At 42.4% G+C, this 25,374-nt stretch overlaps 1 protein-coding gene across 4 annotated transcripts in view; it reads left to right on the plus strand.

Moving 5' to 3' along the window:
• The first annotated feature begins 2,519 nt into the window (after positions 1 to 2,519).
• LOC140477438 (serine incorporator 1-like) overlaps positions 2,520 to 25,374 on the plus strand; it is a 90,000-nt gene continuing 67,145 nt past the window's right edge. For all 4 annotated transcript variants that reach the window (XM_072571341.1, XM_072571345.1, XM_072571342.1 and 1 more), the window contains exons 1-4: positions 2,520 to 2,588; positions 15,974 to 16,135; positions 18,608 to 18,798; positions 19,819 to 19,898. In XM_072571341.1, coding sequence (XP_072427442.1) covers positions 2,553 to 2,588; positions 15,974 to 16,135; positions 18,608 to 18,798; positions 19,819 to 19,898 — 469 coding nt within the window. In that variant the 5' untranslated portion in view covers positions 2,520 to 2,552. The remainder of the gene's footprint in view (positions 2,589 to 15,973; positions 16,136 to 18,607; positions 18,799 to 19,818; positions 19,899 to 25,374) is intronic.

A 25,374-nucleotide genomic window follows, 5' to 3' on the forward strand; every position in this document is an offset into this window, starting at 1 on the left:
CAGCCACGTGGTGGACAGAAATTTAGAGTCTCTGCCATTACCTTGCGTAGGCACAGACCACAATGTGTGTAAAATAACAAGTTTCACATCAACTCAGTTGTCCTAGTGTTCTGTAATCTACCTGAATAGGCAATAATACGACATCCCTCTTACAATGACCAAAGCTTGGAAAGACTTTAAACTCTTTCTGCAATTTGAAGGTAAGCTGAGGTCCGAGAATTGTTCCATCTCCCATGTCTTCTAGTGCATTGCACGGGGTTGATTTGATTTTGATTTGATTTGATTTGTTGTTGTCACATGTACCTGAGTATAGCGAAAGGCTTTGTTTTGAAGGCAGCACAGGCAGATCATAACAAACAAGGACATACAGACCATAGGGTGCTTTGACAGAATGAGGCATACACGATTACTGCTGCACAGGAGGTACACACAAGCAAGATCAGAAGTGGAGGAGGGGAATAGAAATTCAGCCCATAGTGTCTGTGCTGATTTTGAAAGAACAGCACATACTCCAACTCCCACCCCAAAGCCCACAGGTGTTGAGCCATTTTATTTTGAAAGCCGTTGTAGGATCTGATTCAACAAAGACAGAAATGTGGAGAATCTCAGGAGAGCTGGCAGCATCTGTGGGAATGAAAGCAGAGTGAATGTTTCCCGTCCTCCTTCAGAACCATTTTTTTTGTTTCATTACAACAGATCTGCTTCCATGGCCTTTGAAGCAGCTCACTCCAGATCACAATAAGTTAAAGGGAAAGTGAAAAACAAAACTAACATCCTGTATTTCCCCATTTCTGTGTTTTATAATGATGGGTGTGTTGGTCTTCCAGAGCAAGGAGTTGACCTCAACGCAGTGTTGTGGACTAGCACATTCCAAGCTCCAGGACTACGTGCTGAGGAATGCACAAAAGCTTGGGCAGCTGCTGCCAAGGTGCACATAGAACATAGAACATAGAACAGTACAGCACAGAACAGGGCCTTTGGCCCACGATGTTGTGCCGAACATTTGTCTTAGCTTAAGCACATATCCATGTATCTATTCAATTGCTGCTTAAAGATCACCAATGATTCTGATTATGCCACTCCCACAGGCAGCGCATTCCATGCCCTCACCACTCTCTGGGTAAAGAACCTACCCCTGACATCCCCCCTATACCTTCCACCCTTCACCTTAAATTTATGTCCCCTTGTAACACTCTGTTGTACCCGGGGAAAAAGTCTCTGACTGTCTATCTATTCCCCTGATCATCTTATAAACCTCTATCAAGTCACCCCTCATCCTTCTCTGTTCCAATGACAAAAAGCCTAGTACTCTCAACCTATCCTTATATGACCTATTCTCCATTCCAGGCAACGTCCTAGTAAATCTCCTCTGCACCCTCTCCAAAGCTTCCACATCTTTCCTAAAATGAGGTGACCAGAACTGCACACAGTACTCCAAATGTGGCCTTACCAAGGTCCTATACAGCTGCAACATCACCTCATGACTCTTGAATTCAATCCCTCTGCTAATGAACGCTAATACACCATAGGCCTTCTTACAAGCTCTATCCACCTGAGTGGCAACTTTCAAAGATCTATGAACATAGACCCCAAGATCCCTCTGCTCCTCCACCTTACTAAGAACCTTACCGTTAACCCTGTATTCCGCATTCTTATTTGTCCTTCCAAAATGGACAACCTCACGCTTGACAGGGTTTAACTCCATGAACTGCAGTGATCTGAAGTTTTCCTGCTGAAATTAAATGGGGTTCTCTTCAGTTATCAGACACTCTTAGTGCCTCAATGCTTGCAAATATAGTATTGTGCCTGTAAGAGATGTTTTTGGCTGGTTTGGATAGAGTTAAACTCTAAGGTTTGTTTATTTCCACAATATGTTATTGTACAGAACTGCGTATTTGTGACTATGTACAAATACAAAGATATTTTCTTATGAATAAAGTTTAGTTTTGAAATAAAAAAAGGAGGCAATTTGGAATATAGGTGAAAGTAGGACTGCAGATGCTGGAGTCCAGAGTGTGGTGCTGGAAAAGCACAGCAGATCAGGCAGCATCCCAGGAGCAGGAAAATCGACGTTTCCAACAAAAGCCCTCATTATTCCTGATGAAGGAAGTGCACCACACAATTCGGAATATGTCCGTAGTCCCTGATTTGCAGAGCGACTTACACAGGAAGGCGATGTATTGATATTCATGATCAACACAAAAAAGCAACATATGCAGATGTGGAGTCTGTTTTTCTTACACATGCCATCCCCAATAAAACAGGTCATTTTACAGGGAATCAGTGAGGTGCTTGAAATGAATGTTAACGGATTGTTGCGGCGATCTCGATTTATTGATTCAAGTGTCCTTTCAACATTGGAGAAGGGGGTGGGGGTAAAAACAATCCTCTGATTTGCATTTCCCAGCTGCTTTCGCCTGTCTTGCTGCCCAATAGGAGGCAGTGATGAGGGCTGCGCTCCCTGGAGTGTGTGTGTGTGTGCGTGTGTGTTGCTGACGGCTGGGGGGTGGGGGGAAGATCACACCTGGTTAACAGCGAGCAGACACTGCAACATGGGCTGGCGCCTAGTGACCACTGTCAGCAACTGGGTGAGAACACAGCTTTAACCCTAGAACCCCAGGCAGCGGCTTACTCCCGGGCACGTTAGGGATGGGTAGACAGAGGTTCTTTAATATCTCTCCGCGTTCAGAGAAAGTGTTGGAGAAGGAGATTTCTGACGCTTTTATTCCTGTGTGTGTGTGTCAGGAACGTACGTGCTCTGTTCGATCGTCTCCTTTTCTCTTTTGTGACAACATTTCTCAAAACGCTGGGGGAAATAACCAGTGTTTACAACCGAACAGTTATGCTTACGGATAAAAATTGTAAATGCATTTTCTCGTGTGTGTCAGTGTATGTGTGTCTGTGTGTCAGTGTATGTGTGTCTGTGTGTCAGTGTGTGTGTATATGTCTGTGTTTGTGTGTCAGTGTATGTGTATGTATGTGTGTGTCAGTGTATGTGTGTGCGTGTCAGCATGTGTGTCTGTGTATGTGTGTGTCATTGTATGTGTGTGTCTGTGTGTGTGTCAGTGTATGTGTATGTGTCTGTGTGTGTGTCTGTGTATGTATGTGTGTGTGTGTCAGTGTGTGTGTCTGTGTATGTGTGTGTATCAGTGAGGTGTTAGGGTTGAATGAATTCTTTCGATGGGGACATTTACGAATTGTCATTTCTACTTTGCTGACCATATTCAACTTACATGCTTAGTGTTGCCTTCTTAACAGCATGTTAAAACGGCTGGCAATATCCGCTCGTGTTTATTTTGACGGGTTTAAATTATTTGCATTTAATTCCAAGTCTATATGTTGATGGTGTATTGAATTGAATAAAATGATTGAACTGGCAGATGCGGTGACAGACACTGAGCTTCCTACTCTGTGAAACATTGGGAACTGCAACATCTGAATGGTTTCACATCTGTTTTTAGATCCTCAATGTACTGACTGGTGTAAGACAAAATGAAAAACCTTCATACTTCCATGTGAGCATCTGTTTATCAGCTCTTCGATTTAAGGTTAATTTCTGCTGTTGACGCTTCTTCCAGTTCTTGCGTGGATTTTGTTTTCTTCCCAATTATCCTTCACAACCGTTGTTTCTATCCAGTGTCCTTCATATTACCTCTCCCCTCCCCTTGCTTCCTTTCCATCTGAGCTGGTGCACCTTCTGTTGTCACAGTAAGCATTTCAGAATCTGTTGAGAACAAGTCGAATCCCGACCTCTATGTGAGGTGAAACAAGAACTGAAAGTGCTGGAGAATTCTAGGAGGGATGTGTTTGCGCTGGAGTGAGTGCAGAGATTTGCTCGGATGTTTCCCGGGCTGGAGGCTTTTAGTTCTGAAGAGAGTTTGGACAGACTGGGGCTGTTTTCCTTGTAGTAGAAGTCAACACGACTGAACTGTATAAAAATGTGAGGAGTATAGACAGGGCAGACAGGAAGAAACTTTCCCCCGTGGTGTAGGGATCAGTGACTGATTTAAGGTGAGGGACAGGAAGTTTAGAGGAGATGTGAGGATGAAGTTTTCACGCAGAGGGTGGCGGGTTTCTGGAACTGTAAGGATGGTAGAGGCAGAAACCCTCATAACGTTGAAGAAGTATTTTGATGTACACTTGTAATGCCAAGGCATGCAAGGCTATGGTCCAGGAGCAGGAAAATCAACATTTTGGGCAAAAGCCCTTCATCAGGAAAGAATTGAAACGTCAATTTTCCTGCTCCTCAAATACTGCCTGACCAGCTGTGCTTTTCCAGCACCACACTCTTGACTCTAATCTCCAACATCTGCAGTACTCACTTTCACCTGTGCAAGACTATGGGTCAACAGCTGGAAAACGGAATTGCAAGAATTAGGTGGTTGTTTTTTGGCTGACACAGACTTGATGGGTCATTGGATCTTTTTTTGTAGAGATCTATGAGCCCAGCAAGTCTGGCAACATCTGTGGAGAGAAAAAAACAGAGTTAATGTTTCGAGTCCAGTTAGTCATTGTTAGAACTGAAAGGAGCTTGGAAGCACTACCTCTATTTTTCTCCCTGCAGGTGCTGCCAGACCTGCTGAGTTTCTCCAGCCCTTTCCTGTTTTGGTTTCAGATCTCCATCATCCACGTTCTTTGTTTTATTTTATATTGTGTATGTGAGGTGAAACTGGCTTCCAGTGAAAATATACTGATTTATAACGTCAAGGGAGTTTGGATTAATTCACAGTCGCTTTCCAGACGTTCACTGTAAAAAAAACAGGAGCTGGTAAAAACTTGGAAATTTAGGATCATTTTTGATGTCTGGGTAACTGACTAATGCAGTGCACCCACTCTGGTGATGCAGGTTCATGGCCAATTTGTCAAGTGAATTGAAGGGCACTTGGCAACCATCCTAATGTAACATAACTAATTACAACTTCCAAATCAGGCCATGGCTTGAGCCAGCAAGATACACCATGGGTAGTTGGAGACAGCTGACTGGGACTGGAGATGGCCCTGGGAATGTCCGTGTGATTTCGTAGGTTTCTGCTTCTGTGCTTCACAAAATAATTCTTTGACAGAGTAATCCAGTTCTCTTGCCTGTGGAAATTGCATCCAAAAGAGCAAAATGGTCCCTATTGACTACATTGAAGGCTGGTTTCCACATTAACAGGGGCTAAAATTCCACAATTGAATGGCAGTTAGTTTCATAATTAATGAGCAAAGGGGAGGGAGACAGTGTGATATTATGAGCCGTAATGGGATCTCTACTGGCTAAGCAGTTTTAGCCAAAACTGAAAATCCAGGTACAAGTCTTTTCCTGAAATTCATTCAAAAGATTAATTTCAAATTGAATGGGTAACCTATATACAAAGGTATGCTGCCTGAACTGCTGTGCTCTTCCAGCACCACTAATCCAGTAACCTATATACAAAGGTTTGAATGTTTGATGGGCCAAATGGCCTAATTCTGCTGCTATATTTTATTGTCTAAAAAGTGGATTGATTTAGATACAGTGGTAAGACCCATTCAAAATGACAGCAGTAATAGCTGTGGTAACACCAGATGAAGGCAGTAAACACTGTCCATTTGCTGAGTCTAATGCGGGGTGGGGTTGGGGGGCTTGAAAGATGCAGTGATCTTCTGAGCTAACAGGCCCAGGTTTAAGTTCCACCTACTCCAGAATTGTGCAATATCATCTCTGAATAGGTTGATTAGAAAATATCTACTGAGACTGGCAATCAACTATGTTCTACGTTCTATAAACTAGTGTACAAATTGGTTTAGATTGGTGACAAACATGGTGAAACTGTCAGCATTTGATTTGATTACCCTTTGACATTGTTAGGTAGGTAAAAACAATGACTGCAGATGCTGGAAACCAGATTCTGGATTGGAGTGGTACCTTAATGGATTTATCTCTCCACCCTTCAGGTCCCAAAACGTCAATTTTCCTGCTCCTCGGATGCTGCCTGAACTGCTGTGCTTTTCCAGCACCACTCTAATCCTTTGACATTATCAGATAATTCTAGTGACCACGTGTTCAAAAATTAATGCTAGAGACACCTTACTCCTCCACAACATGCACTGTGGAAAGCAATCAGAACAGGAGAAAAAGACAGATTGAAATCCTTTATCCTCATCGCCTTTTGTCCATAGGAGACTGGTTTAATTTGCGATGTTACCAGTAGGATAAGACTGCTAACAGTCTGAGATTTTCAAACCAAACCTGTTCAGAGGAGTTATGACACACTCTGGAACAGGTGGGACTTGAACCGAGGTCTCAAAAGGAGCATCAAAAAAGCCCCTCCACTTCTGTGATGGCATTCTCAGCTTGCAAATTTTTGACCTTTGTAAATAGGTTACCCATTCAATTTGAAATTAATCTTTTGAATGTATTTCAGGAAAGGACTTTGAGCTGGAGTTTCAGTTTTGGCTCAAACTGCTTAGCCAGTGGGCATCCCATTATGGCTCATAACATGACGCTGTCTTCCTTTCCTTTGCTCATTGACTAACTGCTTTGTGTCCTTCTCATCCAATCATGTGGCAGGAGAGGTGTAATTCAGATTGCTGCTAAGTGTGTAAGCCACTGGCACTGTATTTAAAATCTAGCTGCACATCACTCCCGATGCTCTAAGCCAAAGGCTACCTCACACACCGTCCCCCTAAAATAAAACTGCAATGTTTTAGAAAGGGAAGCTGGCAGTTTTGGATAAGGATTGGGAAGACCTGGGCAAGAAGAGGAGCATCTTTGACCTGGCAGACCATCAGAGAAGGCCAAGGCAGCAAACATAACTAGCCTGGACTCAAGATGGCCACCTGTGTCAGTTCTGTCCCCAGAGTCAGTTGAAATGCACAACACTGCAGGATAGAGGTCAATGGTCATGCTGCTCTGTAGGTGTTAGTCGCACCACCTTCACCTTGCTACCTCACACTCACTAACTACATCCCTGCATCAAAGCCTTACCAGTGCTCATGGACTGTCAACATCATAACTGTATACTGCATCTGCTGTCATATTCTCCACAGCTACTGGCCCTCCAGCCCTCTTTCTCTAAAAAGTGACACAATCTACAGTCTAGTAGTGACTAAGTGCAAAGTGAGTCATTGCTAAGGAATGAAGCTATAGCTCATAAGATGCATCTGTGTTGATGTATGAGGTGGTTGTGTATCCATGTGCACAAAGTGCACTGGAAAAGCCACACAAGTCAAAGGTGTCCTTGAACTCCAAGGTGAAATCCTGAGAGACTGATTGGGATTCTGAGTTGGTCTGAGATCAGCTGAAATGTGCTGAGACTGATGCTGACTTTGGTTGATGAAGGATAGAGAGCTACATTATGCATGGAACATGGAAGAACAGGTTGGTGAAGGGACATTAAAATGTAACAGGCAGCAGGGTGACTCAGTGGTCAGCACTGCTAGCTCTCAGTGCCAGGGATCCGGGTTTGAATTCACCCTTGGGCGAGTGTCTGTGTGGAGTTTGTACATTCTCTCAGCGTCCGCATGGATTTTCTTGGCTGCTCTGGTTTTCTTCCACAGTCCCAAAGATATGCAGATTAGGTTGATTGGCCACGCTAAGTTGTCAGTCGTGTCCAGGAATGTGCTGACTAGTTGGGTTGGCCATGGAAAATTCAGGGTTACAGGGATGCTCTTCAGAGGGTTAGTATGGACTTGATGGGCCAAATGGTCTGTCTCCGCATGGTAAGGATTCTAAGTTTGAAGTAAGCATGGAGAAGCAAGCAGTGATCTGCATCTATCAGATATCCCTTAGACTTGCAAATCATGAATTGTCGCCATCTAGTTTCTCAGAAAAGGAGGGAAGGTTTGCAAGTTGTGTATAAACGATATGAGTTGGGGTATTAACAAGATGCAGAGAAATAAGGAGTTGTTACTTTTCAGTGCAATTCTGATTTTGCTATTGAAACTTTAAGGGGAAATCTAGAAACCTTTTCTTGATCTTACAGATAGATTAGATTACCTACTAAAATCTTTGGCCCAACAAGTCCACACCACACCTCTGAAGAGTAACCCACCCAGACCCATTCCCCCACCTATATTTAACCCTGACTAATGCACCTAACACCATGGGCAATTTATCATTGCCAATTCACCTGATCTGCACATCTTTTTGATTGTGGGAGGAAACCAGAGCACCTGGAGTAAACCCATGCAGACACAGGGCGAATGTGCAAACTCCACACAGACCCGAGGGAGGGATTGAACCCGGGTCCCTAGCACTGTGAGACAACAGTGCTAACCACTGAGCCATCATGCTGCCCATAGGTGCTTGATCAGAAAAAGAATCAAAGGTTATTGGGAAAATGCAGAAAAATGGATGTGAGGATTGCCAGATCAGCCGACATCCTATAGAATTGTAGAGCAGCCTTGAGGGACCAAACGGCCTACTCTTATTCCTATTTCTTATGTGGGGAATCAGAATTTTAAATTGTTCCACACTCTCACCATTTCTCACAGCGCTCAAGGCATAGAAAACCTCAGTGATTGAGTCACCATCAGATTGGATAGTTCCTTTTGCTTCCTCTGGAGACAGCACTGCCTTCAATTCACCAAGTCAGTCAGGTGACCCTTGGTTGTCCAGTTGTTTATTCAAAGTATTAAAATGATTTTGTAATCCAGAATAGATGTGACCCGGACATAGAGTGGGCCAGGTTAAATTTATCTTCTTTGATACATTGACTTCTGGGATAGTGATGTTGATGTTCAGGTCATAACATTGTCTCATAAACTGGACAAGTAATGTGGTATGAAATTTTGAAAAAGGCTGCATGAAATGGAAATGCATGGAAATCTTGTTATCTAGCAGTATGTGTTGATATTTGTCAGTCAGTATAGGTGGCAGGGTGGTTCAGTGGTTAGCAATGCTATCTCACAGTGCCAGGGAACTGGCTTCAACTGTCTGTGTGGAGTTTGCACATTCTCCCTGTGTTTGCATGGGTTTCCTCCAGGTGCTCCGGTTTCCTCCCACAGTCCTCTCGGGATAGGTGAGTTGGCCACGCGAAACTGCCCGTAGTGTTCAGGGATGGATGAGTTAGCCATGGGAAATGTGGGGTTACAGGAACAGGGTAGAGGGATAAGTCTGGGTGGAATGCTTTTCCGAAGTTGGATGTGGACTTGTTAGGCTAATGGTCTGTTTCCACATGCTAGAGATTCTACAAAAAACAAATTTCATTCCTCCTACTGAAGCCTGCTTCTTTACTTATGAAACATGAATATTTAATTCACTATTTTGCTGCCCTGGCACACTCTGGTTCAGCCACTTTACGTAACTGTCTAGTTTGATACTGGTTGCACTGGACCTGGTTAATAAGGCCGTAGAGGCATTAAATAAAGGTTCAAGTTTAAGATGCTTAGGTACTTGGTGCCCATACAGATTTCTGAGGATAGGCGGGCAAGACTGGTTGCAAGATAGAAAACGGATCATAGTGTTTTAGATGACCTGAGCTTTACAAAAAGCAGAGGATAAATGGTTGGTCAGGAGAGCATTAATCAAGATTGCATGTGACAGCATTGGAAGAGTGAAGGAAGGAACACTTTGTTTATGATCGAATAGGCAAGAGTGAAACCAAGCAAGCAAAGTTGGATTGAGAGGAACACACAGGATTGGATTGATGAGACACACAGGAAAACTGCCATGTGATTGACAGTACCAAAGACTTCAGGGAATTCAAACAGGAATAATGAATATGGAATGTAATTTTTGATTTTGGTGAAGGTCATTTTTAGTCCTGTGGGAGGTGCTTGTAGTGTTAGTGTTACCCATGGCGCATGAATGCACTTATCCTCAGTGTTCCTGAGCACTGGTTGCCTCTGGTTATTCTGCTCAGAGATGTGCTGGGGACCCGCAAACTGGAGGCCTGCCATCTGATTGTAGAGTAACACCTACCTTGCCAGAGCTATGGGTTTGTAAAGTGCTCCCCACGCTGTACCCACATCCTGCTGACCACACTGTGGCTGCTCACTTCCTGAGCCACCTCTCCTCAGATAGCAGGGGATAGAAGACTCTGACTCAAAGCTGCTTTGTCTGGCCTGCTGGCCGCCTTCTATCTAGAAACATGACTTCCTCCAGGTTACCTATGCCTCCAACAGCAGCTTTGGTGAGATGGTCTGCAAATCTGAGCACTGACACTTCCATCGATACATGCCATATCACTGTTCCACTGTATTTCATTCTCACAGCTGCAGCATGCCTTTAATGATGGACTTGCCATGTCTCCCTCCCATTTCCTCTTCCTACCTGCTGTGTCTCATTGAATGTGGAATGCGGCACTCAGTGAGATGTCAACTGCTGCCTTTGACAAATGATAGAAATCACACAACACCAGGTTATAGTCCAACAGGTTTATTTGGAAGCACTAGCTTTCGGAGCACTGCTCCTTCATCAGGTGCCGAAGGAGCAGCGCTTCTGATTTTTAATTATGCCCAACCCAGTCCAACACCAGCACCTCCAAATCTTGACAAATGATGTTAGATTTCTGGCATTAACATGGAAAGATCCAGAAACTGTCTTGACTGCATGGTCCCAACCTTGCCATGAAAATCCAAACCCACGCTTTCTCATCACATTCACAACTGGCAGCCTATGTTACAAAGCTGACAAAATTTTTGTCTTTCAGAAGATGTTTATTGTACAAACTAATGGTTAATGGTCATTTTACATGAGCACCGTTACTTCTGCTGAACTCACACACAGTGTTGGGGGGAGATAAGGGGTTCTACTATATCTTTCAGAAGGAGCAGATGTGTCTGTATCAGCTCCCCAAGGTCCTAGTAACTAAACCTGACCAAATGTCATTGTATTGATTGCTTTCGTGCAATAAATCTTCTTGTCATCTAATAGCTGTGTCTCTTCTGTAGATATGTGGTGGTGTGTCCTCTATCTCTAGACAGGCCCAAGACAAAAGAAAAAGGTGGCTGGTGACAGCAAATACCCCAATCAAATATCCCATCAAGTTCGATAAATGGTTGGAACTCCACACTTACCATTCCTCAGCACTTTGTTACAAAGAGCATTTTGAGACACAGAGTCATAGAGATGTACAGAACGAAAACAGACCCTTCGGTCCATGCCAACCAGATATCCCAACCCAATCTAGTCCCACCTACCATATCTCGGCCCATATCCCTCCAAACCCCTCCTATTCATATATCCATCCAAATGCCTTTAAAATGTTACAATTGTACGAGCTTCCACCACTTCCTCTGTCAGCTCATTCCATATATGTACCACCCTCTGCATGAAAAAGTTGTCCCTTAGGTCTCTTTTATATCTTTCCCGTCTCACCCTAAAACTATGCCCTCTAGTTCTGGACTCCCCCACCTTAGGGAAAATACTTTGTCTACTTATCCTATCCATGCCCCTCATGATTTTATAAACCTCTGTAAGGTCACCCCTCAGCCTCTGATGTTCCAGGGAAACAGCCCCAGCCTATTCAGCCTCTCACGAAAGCTCAAATCCTCCAATCTTGGCAACATTCTTGTAAATCTTTTCCAAACCCTTTCAAGTTTTATAACCTTCTTCCGATAGCAAGGAGACCAGAATTGCATGCAATATTCCAAAAGTGGCCCAACCAATGTCCTGTACATCCGCAACATGACCTTCCAACTCCTTGATGGAATCTTCCCAGCCCCTGGACAATGTGGGCACTGACGAGTCGGCTGGGAATATAGGATCAGCAGAAACGAGATTCGCGACCAAATTTTACACCACGAGATGAGAATCTCATTTGTGAATGACATGAGGGATATTTGCATCTATTTGCATGCATTAGCATGAAGTCTCACCTTGTTTGTATGCAGTTTCCCATTCACCCAAAACCAGGCAGCAATAATTCCCAGCATGAAAGCCAGAGTGGGTACCTGGAGGCTCTAACTCACTGCTGGTTCCTCAAGGCCTTCATCTTGGACAGAAGTCACCAAATTCTCGGGGCATATTCCATGGGCACTGACCACTTGAACCTTCATCCACAGATGTTGGCATCAGACATATAGTCTCATGTTAACTGTCTTACTCATTTACAATACAGTTCTGCATTTCAATATTGCAATTCCTGGCATACCAGTACCTATCATTATAATGCTGCTGCCAGGGCCAGGATGAGGAGATGATGGTGATGTATTCCACCACTGGTCTTGCCTTATTCAGACCTATTGCAGGGCATTTTCCCCTGGAATCAGACAAAGGGAGGGATTAAATGAGATAAAAAATGTACCGTTTGTGCCGGTAGAGGTGGGGGAACGGTGGTGAGGTTTGCTGAGTGAGTGATTCGGGAGCACAGAGGCCATGTAGGATTAAGATGAGCTTTTGCAGTAGGTGAGAATGAATGAAGGAAGATATTGCATCCAATAGTGAGAGTGGTAGACCATGAGACTTCATGGGAGATGGATGCAGTAGCAGAGATAGAGTGAGGGTGAGGTAGTAGATAGAAGATGGTAGCACTTACCATCACAGAGTGGAGCAGGTCATTGACCTTGTGGCGTCTCATTCTTGGGCATATGCATGTTCATCAAGGACAGGCACCCCAATACCTCACTCTACTGCAAACTCATGGATAACCTCCCAATGCTGCACTTCTCTAGCTTCTACCTTAAACATGTTAAAGAAGCCATCCTCTATGGACAAACCTTGCATGTACACAGGATCTACTCAGATGAGGAGGAACATGATGGACACCTAAAATCGTTGAAAAGCGGGATACAATGCTCAACGCATTGATCGCCAGTTCCATCGTGCCACAGCAAAAAACCGCAATGAGCTCCTCTGAAGCCAGACACAAGACATGACCGAAAGAGTACCCTTCATTGTCCAGTACTTCCCCAGAGTGGTGAAACTGTGCCATGTTCTTCTCAGCCTTCAACATTTCATCGATGACAGTGAACATCTCACCAGGATCATCCCTATACCTTTGCTTCTGACCTTCAAACAATTGGCAAACCTTGAACAGGCCATTGTTCCCAGCAAACTAACCAGCCTTCAGGATAATGTTGACCACAACACCATCCAACCCTGCCACGGCAACCTTTGCAAGACATGTCATCGGCATGCATACTACCATCACATGAGAACACCACCCACCACGTGCACGGCAGATGCTCATGTGACTCAGCCAATGTTGTCTGCCTCATGCGCTGCAGGCAAGGGCCTGGTATATCGATGAAGCACTACGAGAACAGATGAATGGATGCCATACAACAATTGCCAAACCAGAATGTTCCCTCCCAGTTGGGGAACACTTCAGCAGTCAAAAGCATTCATCCTCCAATCTTCAGATAAGCGTTTTCAAAGTTGGCCTTCAAGATATGCAACACAGAATCATCGAGCAGAAACTGATAGCCAAGTTCCGTACACATGAAGATAGCCTCAAGCATGATCTTGGGTTCATGCTGTGCTACGTGTGACCCTACCACACTGTTCTGTATCTGTAAAATCTTCCTCATTGTCCTGTTTTGACACCATCACCTTGATAATTTGTTATGATCTCTCCATCCTAATTAATTTGTACAGTTTGGATTACTTGTTACTTTGGTTAAACCCTCGGCATGCAACTGTTATAACTATCATGTTATTTCCAGCTGCTTGGTCTGTTTCCAGCAGCACCTTATTTATAACTTTTTGTAATTATCTCTCTACCCCAATTAACTGGATTATAGGTCATCCATTCACTTGCTATTCAGCTGTTGACACTTTACTAACACTGATACTTTTGATCTCCTGCAGAGACTTGTTATTCAGCCTGTCGACACTCTACTCACACCCTTTGTATGATCTTTTGATCTCTCTGCTTATAAATTCAGTGCTGTGTGCTTCTCTTCACTCTACCTAATAAAGGAGCAGTGCTTTGAAAGCTTGTGATTTCAAATAAACCTGTTAGACCATAACCTGATGTTGTGTGACTTCTGACCTTGTCCATAGAAAACAGTGATTAGTGAAGGAAGGGTGTTTTCTGAGTGAAGGTCTGTGACCAGTGGTGTTCTGCAGGGATCAGTGCTGGGAATCTTGTTGCTTGCAAAATGTATAAACAATTTGGAGGAGAATGCAAATGGTCTGATTAGGGAGCTTGCAGACACCCCAAAGATTACAACAAGATAGGGATAGGCTGGAGACTTGAGTAAGAAAATAGCAGATAGAATTTATCCTGAACAAATGTGAGATGATGCATTTTGGAAGGGCTAATGCAGGAGGGATTTATACAGTAAATGGCAGAACCCTTTGAAGCATTAACATACAGAGGAATTCTGGTGTACAGTTCCCTGAAAATGGCAACGTGAGAGTGAATAAGGTGGACAAGAAGGTATATGGCATACTAGCCTTCTTCAGTTGGTCAACTGAATATAAAAATTGGAAGTCATGTTGCTGCTGTATAGAACTTTAGTTCAGCTATATTTGGAATATTCTGTACAGTTCTGGTTGCCACACTACCCACTGCAGGCTTTGGAGAGGGTACAAAAGTGGTTTACCAGGATGAGGCCTGGTTTGGAGGGTATTGGCTGTGAGAGATTGGGCAAACTCGATTCGTTTTCATTTGAACGTCAAATGTTGGGGGCTACCTCATAGAAGTTTACAAAATTATGAGAGACATGGATAAAATGGATAGTTGGTGTCTTTTTCCCAGAGTAGAAATGTAGATTACTAGGGGGACATGGGTTTAAGTTAAAAGGACAGGAAAGTTAAAGGAGATGCAAGAGGCAATTGTTTTTACACAGAGATTGCGAAGTGCCTTGAATGCATTGCCAGAGGGGGTGGTTGAGTCAGATATAGTGGTAATGTTAGGAAGCATCTTGACTGCTACATGAATTTGTCAGGGAATAGATGGATAAGGACCACAAAGAGGCAAAAGGCTTTTAGTTTAGAAAGGTATCGTGTGTTATTGCTGGTGGGACTGTTCCTGTGCCATGCTGTTACATAAGTGCATTTTAAATATAGTGCCATTTGAGGGAACCCCAATACTCAGAGGTCCTGACCATGGTAGTGTTTCTACATCTGGCAAGAGAACAGTTAGGGCAAGTGGAATTGGCAATGAATTAGGTTTTGGAGAATAGGGTGAGAAATTTCCCTTGGCACCATGGAGAGAAACCCTCCATGGAACCCGTCAAAATTCACTTGCCAGCAATTTCTCGGTAAAATTCAGACCGGTGACTCCCGAATAAAAATATGCCAGGCATTTATCCTAATTCTCTGTTGAGAGATTTGACAGAAATATTCTCTCACCCTGCAATCACTGTCTACTTCAAGCAAGCCTTCTAAGCTGACTGACTGTAAATCCTTTCATTATTTTAAACATTTCAATCATATTTTCTCTAAGGTTGTGTTTCCTCAAACATGTTGCAGCTCGAACACCACCCTACCATTCTTTGGAATATTGTATACGGTGCCCTGATTATGTACACTCAGCACATGGTGCCTCCTAATAGCATTATACAGATAGAAAATGGTCCCTTATCTATCTCCCTCGGGTCTAATCTAACTCTTTGCTGATAGATTTTCTTGCTATAACCTCTGACACTATTACCTCTATCCATTTCAAATCGAACTGGACCGCAACTGATTCCCTTGTTATTTAAAAGCTAGAAATATACCATCGTTTAGTCTGAATTTTGTCAAATAAAATAATCTTGATTCTTAAATCATATTGGATATCTCACAAAATGCTTATGGAGAATGATGTTCCCTGCTTGGAATGCTGAATTAACTGTAATGTCTTTGCAACTTCAATAATGTATTTACACACAACACAGGATACAAATACATATTATAATATAATAGCAGTTTTGCTGAGCCTTTGTGATATTATTTTTCACTTGTACGAAAGCATGTTTTTGGAAAAAAAGTTCAACCATTGCCAGTAATGTTTTGCAGTTGCTTACTTGATGAATGTGTTTAGAATATCTTGCTTTTGCTTCAGTCATTGACATGCGCACCCTATATTTTGAGGGTGCAGAGCTTTGTTTATTTACTCTCCTTCATTTTTTGCAGATCCCGTGCTTGTGCAGTGGTGCTCCATGTCTGGTGTGCTCATGTTGTCCAACAGGGAGAACTTCCATAGTAACACGATTGGTGTACACAACTATTTTATTGATTGGTACAACTGTTGCTGGTATTATGCTTATACCTGGAGTAGAAGATCAGCTGAGGAAGGTATGATACAAGATTAAGCTTTAATAATGAATTAAATGTCTGAGTTTGTTTAGTACGGAGGAAAATCTTCCTGTTTTAGCTTTAATAGAGCACAAATTTTAAGAAAGTGCAGATTGTTCACATGGGTCAAATTCTGTGCTCAAACTGGGAGCAGTACATACAGAAAGCTGACAGGTGCACAGAGCTTGATTTTGACCAATTCTTGTTAATCCCCTTCCAATCAGTGCTGTCCCCTACTCAAAGTACAACAGCATGAAATCAGCTCACTGTAATAATGTTTTCTAATTTTATGCAGTTTGCAATGTTCCTCCTCAAGATAAAATTACCAAAAAATAAACAATTGTTCAACAATTATCCCAAAAAAATGTTACAGATCGCTTTAGGTGATATCACACGAATGATAAGAGTGCACATTGACTTTGGTGTATAGCATCCACGTATACATAATATGCAGCTCGAAAGAGATAGGATACCAAGTTGGTTCCATTATGTACATGCAATTAGTGTAATACTGTATTGCTTTGTTTTGTACATTCTGCCAAGACAAGACCTTATGCCCATTTGCAGTCAGAAAAAAATGTTTTCTATCAATTTAGGTATTTACCGGAGCTCAGGATTAAAGTTGTAGAAGCATGAAAATTGTGAATCTTCAGCTATTTGTGTTAATTGTAATTGATAATTTCACCCACCAGTAGTTCTATCCACCTCCCAATGAACAACTAGAGAACAGTAATATTAAAGGGTAATCATCTCTGCTTTCTTGAAGAATTTCATCAGTTATGTTCAGAAATCCATCTCATCAAATGTACAGTTCTTTTTCTGACTAGCAGAGTAACAATATAAAGCAATTTTTGGGCACCACTGTCACCTTGGGGTCTAGGTTTTGGGGCTCCTTTTCCAGAAACCTGAACACACTTTGGGTCTGTCATCTCAATGCTGTACTCTGGGTGTGCATCACCATTGGAAAGCTCTTGGTGAGATATTAACCATATCCTTCTCCCTGCAACCCCACTCAATCTGCTCGGCTTCAAAAGGGAAAGTTGCTGTTTGACAGATTTCTCAAATTGTTTGACGAATTGGCCATTTAGTGGGCCATATAACACAACACAATGCTTTGTACTGGATAAAATGTACACAAAGGAATGTTCATCAAATTCAAAGCTTGGGTGATCCATCGTAAAGATCAAAAATAATGAAATGGCAACTCTGAAGGGTGCATACTCATAAAGAATGGAGAAGTACTGAGAGTGTTCATTGGGAATATTATTATTTCAAATATGAATATGATTCCTAAATATAATCTCTCAAATTTGTTGATTAAAAAAGGAGTTAACAATAACTATAATTAGAGAAGGTGATTCAGAACCTGAATAATGAGTTGGGTAGCTTGGTCTGAAAATTCACAGAACTTCTAACACACCTACAGAATCATAGGATCATATGGCATAGAAGGAAACTGATTGGCCCATTTTTCCTGTACCACTCCTATATGCCTTTTCTGTGAGTCCAACAGGAGTTGAGTAAAACATTAATACGTCAGTAAGCTTAGTCACAGCTTTCCCTTTCAATTATGATAGAAACTTGTCAGAGCTGGAGCCATTTTGCAGAAGATGATGTGGTTTGAGGCTGTCATAAATACTTGCAGTGGCAAAAGGTGCTTCCAAAAGAAGTCAGTGGGCCGAGACCAAGAGTTCCCACTTTAAGGGCAGTCAATCACTCTGGGTGCAAATCATGTTCAAAACTGCCCTTTACAAAGCCTTTTACTTAAGTTTCTGCTTAATTACATTAATATGTCACAGAATATAGCATCCATCCATAAACCAGTGAGATCAGTGTGTTCCAGAATGGGAGCCTTAAAAAGTAGATCCCAAAGAGACAGTGATTTAGATTGTAATCTTAAAAGAAAAATATTGCATTTAATAATACTTGACATATTGAAGAGCAGTGACCTGTTGCAGTTTTATTAAGACAGCTGAAATGATTACATCACAACATACAAGCTTTATTCAGTTAGCCTTGTCTAATATCTGATTTTAACTAGTTGAAAATGATTGTTAACCAATGTTCAGAAACAGTTACACAATAGTTAGTTTGTTGAATCAATTTAAAGAAAATTAATAGCTGTTGCCTACAGGTGCTCTTGCCACTTAATACAAAAGATTAATTTGAACAGAATTGATTGAGGGTTATCTAGGTTGAGAGGTTGGAGGCAGTAGTGTGTTTACTGAGAAGGTATCAGGGAGATGGTGCACTTTGTGAGTATTTGGAGGGTGAGTAGTACTGTTATTCAAGATTCGCTACATTTCAATTTATCTAATGTTTCATGGGTGACATTATCCAGTTAAGTCAGAACCCTCTGAAGTGACTGTCAGAGTTGAAGACATGTTTTGGAGGTTTCTAAGCACTGGGCAATTTGTTTTTTTACAAATGATATTTCTTGTTAAATAGCAATTCTCAAAAACTATGTTTCAGATTCCAGGGTTCTGTGAGACTGGGTACAATGCACAGTCGTCTGAGGTTAACCCTGCGATCTGCAGAGTCTTAGTGGGTTACAAGTCTGTGTACCGTGTCTGTTTTGGAATGGCCACTTTCTTTCTGCTGTTAGCTTTGCTTATGATCAATGTGAGAAATAGCAAGGATCCCAGGGCTCTAGTACACAACGGGTAAGTCATTTTGCAAATCGTTTCTGAAAGAGATTCTGCTCCAGAAACAAGTTTATAATCTTTGTATTGGTTTCATAAAGAATACTGATACTTCAAAGTTTGGTAGAAGATTTGTAGCTCGGGTGCTCGTTGTTGTGGTTCTGTTCGCCGAGCTGGGATTTTGTCTTGCAAACGTTTCGTCCCCTGTCTAGGTGACATCCTCAGTGCTTGGGAGCCTCCTGTGAAGCGCTTCTGTGCTGTTTCCTCCGGCATTTATAGTGGCCTGTCTCTGCCGCTTCCGGTTGTCAGTTTGAGCTGTCCACTGTAGTGGCCGGTATATTGGGTTTGTTGACACATCGACCTGGACCCAATATACCGGCCACTACAGTGGACAGCTCGAACTGACAACCGGAAGCGGCAGAGACAGGCCACTATAAATGCCGGAGGAAACAGCACAGAAGCGCTTCACAGGAGGCTCCCAAGCACTGAGGATGTCACCTAGACAGGGGACGAAACGTTTGCAAGACAAATTCCCAGCTCAGCGAACAGAACCACAACAATACTGTTACTTCTAAGGAGCAAACATACAAAATCATGCTCTTGACAGAAACCCTTGCCTGCTTGTAGCAGATACTTCAACTTGCATTCCTTGTGAGGAGATCAAAGAAGACAAGACTTTCTTGCAGGAGGGGGATTTAGTAAAAAAAACTGTATTGCATTTTATTAAAGCTAACTTTCTTCAAGATGGTATATTGGATATCAGATTATAATCAATTTGAAAGTATAGCTTTATTATTTAATAGTAGTTATTCATCATTTATTCTTATTTATAAAAAGAACATTTACTATTAAAAGTAGATTAACGTTATCCAAGTTTAAAATGTGCACAGTGAAATAACACAATAATTTTGTTGACTTTTTTAGAATTAAATGAAATTATGAAACATAGTTAACATTATTCAAGAATACACAGGATTGGATGCGGTGGATCATGTACAGAAATGTAAGACTTACAGTGTCATTAACATTCTCTTTTCAAAGCTTCTGGTTATTCAAGTTTGGAGCACTTGTAGCAATAATGGTTGGTGCATTTTATATTCCCGAGGGACATTTCAGCCGAGGTAAGTGGCAATTCGACAGGGTTGTCCACATTGATTGGACTTGAATGGACTGCTAAATGTCTTTACATTGAGTGTTTGAAACTAAAACATTTAAGGCTCACACTGATGGAAGGAAATGATATTATGTACTAAGAATTGTCTATAGGAATATTATAATTCAATAAGTAATCTTGTAATACAGATAGGGATTGCATTGTCATAAAATGGTTGTGTCTTGTGAACAATATAATAATGGAAAACTTGACACTTTACATCATGTAGTGATTTTAGTATAAATTTTTAATATTTGGACTTCACATTTCTCGCTTTAATTACTTCCATGTGGTAGATTTTCTATTTCAGAAAGTTAGTTGGTGGATGATAGGACTGGAATCAATCTTCACATTTATAAGTCCATATTTACAGATAAATTAATTAAAGCATGCACTTCCTTACCGAAACATTCTTAGTTTTACAGGTGAATATATTTCTTAGTGTATTGTTCTAGAGTGGGATATGCATGTTGCTTGTCCCCTATTCCTAATTACCCTCGAGAAAGTGGTAGCAATCCACCTTCTTCAATTTGCTGTAGTACATGAAAGGGTGTGGTGTAGGTACACCCATGGTGCTCTTTAGTGAAGACCTTCCAGGATTTTGATCCAGAAATAGTGAAGGATTGGCAATGGAGTTCCAAACTGCGTTGGTGTCTCGCTTTGTGTGGAACTTGTTAGTGGTGCCATCTGCTGTGAATGGTGCTAATGAAGGATTCTTGCCACCGTCCATCACTAGTGAAAAGAATGAAGGTTAATGTTGATGGATGGCACACTGATCCAGCTTTGTCCTGAATGGCATGGAACTTCGTTATCATTGTTGGAGCCACACAGATTTATACAAATGTATTCTATTGACTTCTGTCTGGTGGATAGTGGACAGTGTTGGAAAGTCAGATATGAGTTATGCATGTCAGAACTCCCAGCCACTGATCTGCTCTTGTAGTCACAGAATTTAAATGGTTGGCCTTGATGGGTTTGTATTCAATGGTGACCACTCCTTAGCTGTGAGATTCAGCAATGGTAATGCCATTGAATGTCAAGGGGAGATGGTTAGGTTCACTTCTGAATGATGTGGCCAAAGCCTGTCACTTGGGTGGCACCAATGTTATTTAGTTTGACCACTTAGGTGTGGATTTTGTCCACTTCTTACTACACATGGATATGGACAGTTTCAGTACCTGAGGAGTCATGAATAATGCTGAACATTGTGCAATCATTGGTGAACAACCCTACTTCTGACCTTATGATAGATGGAAGGTCATTGATGAAGCAACTGAGGAGGGATGGGCAATGGAGATCCTGCAGAATATCTTAGGACTGTGATCCACATCCAACAATCTCGAACATCTTCTTTTGTGTTAGGTATGTCTCCAACAGCTTTTTTCTTGATTTCGATTGACTTCAGCTTTGCTGGGGCATTTTGATGCTACACTCAATCAAATGCTGAGTTGATGCCAAGAATGGTCACTCTGATCTCCCCCCTGAGTTCAGCTTCTTTGTAGATATTTGGATCAAGGTCAGGCAGAAACTGAACTGAGCGTCAGCTAGCACATTATTGTTACTAAATGCTGCTTGGTAGTACTATTGATGACACTTTGCATCACTTTACTAATGATTAAGATAAACTGAGGCGGTAATTGACTGGGAGAAAGTAAGGACGGCAGATGCTGGTGATCAGAGTCAGAAAGTGTGATGCTGGGAAAGCACAGCCGGTCAGGCAGCATCCGAGGAGCAGGAGAGTCGACGTTTCGAGCATAAGCTCTTCATCAGGAATGTTCCAGTAATGCTGCCTGACCAGTTGTGTTTTTCCAGCAACACACCTTTTGACAGTAATTGACTGGACCGATTCTATTTTTTTTTGTGTGGATATTACGTACCAGGTGTTTTTTTCACATTGTCAGTACAATTATGTAGCTGTACTGGATCAGTTGAAGACTGGTATCTTCGATGCTGAGAACATCAGGATAAGGCCGAGGTTGGATCTTCCATTCAGCACTTCAGGCTGAGGGTGGATGCAAATGTTTGCTGTTTTCATTGAAGTGCCGTGCTCCCCCATTGAGGATGGAGATATTAGTGGAGCCTCTCTCCTCTTGCTGTTTAATGATTCACCAACATTCATGGCTGGAGGTAGCAGCAATAAAGAGCTTAGATCTGATCCATTGGTTGCAAGATTGTTTAATTTGGTTAATTGTGTGCTGCTTCTGCTCTCAGTCATACAAGTATACCTTTGTGTTATAACTTTGCCAGGTTCTCACCTCAGTTTTAGGTATGCCTGTTATCAGTCCTGATAGACTCTCTTACACCATTCATTGAATTCCCCTGTTTGAGGTCATGTTGGTGTGGGGAATGTACTGACCTTGAAATTATATATTGTAATTGAACACATTTCTATTGCTGTCTATGATCCACAACACCTTATCGCAATTAATGAGGAGGGTATCCTCAATGTGAGGGTGAGACTTCATCTCCATAATGGCTGTGCTGTGATCATTCCTATTGATACAAGAATCATAGAATCCTGAGAATGCAGGAAGTGGTCATTTGGCCCACTGGGTCTACATCGACCCTGCAAAGAGCATCCCACCCGGACCCAAGTCCCTACCTGTCCTCACAACGCCACATTTACCATGGCCAATGCACCTAACCTGCACATCTTTGGATTATGGGAGGAAACTGGAGCACCTGTAGGAAATCCACACAGACACAGGGAGAACTGTGTAAATTCCACACAGACAGTCATCCAAGGCTGGAATCGAGCCCAGGTCCCTGGCGCTGTGTGAGGCAGCAATACTATCCAGTGTGTCACTGTGGTGCCTATTAGTGTCATGGACAGATAGACCAGTTGGTGAGGCCAAGATATAGTATGTTTCTCCTTATTGTTCATTCCTTTACCATCTTTTGCAGACCCAGTCTAGTAGCTATGCCCTTTAGGATCTGGCCAGCTCAGTCCACAGTAGTGCATCGAGCCACTCTTGGTGATGAGTGTTCAGGTTCACCACAAACAATATATTCTTTCTTCCCCAGGAGCATTGGATGAAGGCATTAGGTTACAGTCAGCGGGAGATTTCTGTCTTGAGACTTCACAGGCTCCAGAGTCAATGTTGAGGTTTTTTTGAGGCAACTTCATCCCAATACCACTCTAGCACCACCTCTGCTGAGTCTGTTTCTTGTTAAAGGTCAACTGTTAATCAGATGAACCAAAGGGCTGAGAAGTGACAGATGGAGTTCAATTTAAATATATGTGAGGTGCTGCATTATGGAAAGGCAAATCAGGACAGGACTTATGCAGGATCCTGGGGAGTGTTGCTGAACAATGCGATCGTGAGGTGCACGTGCAGAGTTCCATGGAACTGGAGCCACAGGTAGCCAGACTGTGAAGAAGGTGTTTGGTATGTTTGCCTTCATTGGTCATGACATTGAGCATAGGAGTTGGGATGTCATGTTACGGTTGCACAGGACATTGGGAGGCAATTTTTTGAAAACTGCATACAATTCTGGTTGCCCTTCTATAGGAAGGATGTTGTTAAACATAAAAGGGTGCAGAAAAGATTTACAAGGATATTGGCGGAACTGGAGGGTTTGAGTTACAGGGAGAAGTTAAAAAGGCTGGGGCTATTTTCCCTGGAACGTCAGAGGCTGAGGGGTGACCTTATAGAGGTTTATAAAATCATAAAGGGCATAGACAGGGTGAATAGCTAACATCCTCTTCCAAGGGTGGGGGAGTCCATAACTAGATGGAATAATCTTAAGGTAAAAGGGGAAAAATTTAAAAAGGACTTGAGGGGTAACTCTTTTATGCAGAGGGTGGTGTGTGTATGGAATGAGCTGCCAGAGGAAGTGGTGGAGGCTGGGATAGTTACAATATTTAAAAAGCATCTGGATGGGTATGTGAGTAGGAAGGGTTCAGAGGGATATGGGCCAAATGCTGGCTAATGGGACTAGATTAGGTTAGGATAGCTGGTCGGCATGGACGAGTTGGACCAAGGTGTCTGTTTCCATGCTGTGTGAGTCTCTGACTCTGTGCTTGCTGGTCATCTTGAGTCTCATGGAGCCATGTCCAGCCCAGACCCCACAGCCCCAGATGAGGCCAGAGCTGCCAGGCTACCTGCTTGATGTGGAACTTCTCCAACCTTGGGACCAATAATGGTGGTGAGCTGACCACTTAAAGGCTTCTGCCGGTATCCTGTAAAATTTCATACAGTTTGTGAACAGGTGTGTGATGGTGGGAAGGCCACATACTGGATTTTACAACCCCCACGCCTTCAAATCTGCTTTTGAGAAATGTGTAATCCATTGGATTCCTTCCCATTAAAATGCTCTTCAAAGGTTGAGTCATTGAGTGTCCTGAATAAAACTGCAGATGTTAAATTGATTTGAAAAGAAATGTATCCTGTTCTCCTCACATTACCAGAAGCATTTCGGGATTAAGTGTTCAATTAAGTACCTTAATGCTAACAGCAGGAGATGAAAATTCGATTAGTGGTTTATGGTATCCACATTTTAACATTAGCAACAGGAAATGGACATGCCTCTGAGGGTGAAAGAGTCTCTTTGTAATGAATGGATTGTATTTCAATTTTACTGAAAAAACAAAGTTTTAATTCTCAGTTGGGTATGAGTGATGTGGGCCATGGCAAGTTGAAGAATTATGCAAAGAGTTCTGTGTGCCCTATCTAGATGTCACAAACTGTTAGACCCATCTTTTAGGCTCGTACATAGCGACGAGGCAAGATTAATGTTCAATCATGGAGAATCCCAGCCTATTCAGCCTCTCCTTATAACCCAAACTCTCCACTTCTGGCAACATTCTAGAACTCTGTGGGAAGCTAGGAAAGTGATTGCTGGGCCCCTTGTTGAGATATTTGTACCATCGATAGTCACAGGTGAGGTGCCAGAAGACTGGAGGTTGGCTAATGTGGTGCCACTATTTAAGAAAGGAGGTAAGGACAAACCAGGGAACTATAGACGGTGATCCTGACATCGGGTGGTGGGCAAGTTGTTGGAGAGAATCCTGAGGGACAGTATGTACATGTATTTGGAAAGGCAAGGACTGATTAGGGATAGTCAACATGACTTTGTGCATGGGAAATCATGTCTCACAAACTTGACTGAGTTTTTTGAAGAAGTAACAAACAGGATTGATGAAGACAGAGTGGTGGATGTGATCTCTATAGACTTCAGTAAAGCATTTGACAAGGTTCCCCATGGGAGACTGGTTAACAAGGTTAGATCTCACAGAATACAGGGAGAACTAGCCATTTGGATACAGAACTGGCTCAAAGGTAAAAGACAGAGCGTGGAGGTGGAGGGTTGTTTTTCAGACTGGAGGCCTGTGACCAGTGGAGTGCCACAAGGATCGGTGCTGGGTCCACTACTTTTCATCATTTATATAAATGATTTGAATTGACCATAAGAGGTACAGTTAGTAAGTTTGCAGATGACAC

Source organism: Chiloscyllium punctatum, chromosome 5, assembly GCF_047496795.1.
Source record: "Chiloscyllium punctatum isolate Juve2018m chromosome 5, sChiPun1.3, whole genome shotgun sequence".
NCBI classification, from domain to species: domain Eukaryota; kingdom Metazoa; phylum Chordata; class Chondrichthyes; order Orectolobiformes; family Hemiscylliidae; genus Chiloscyllium; species Chiloscyllium punctatum.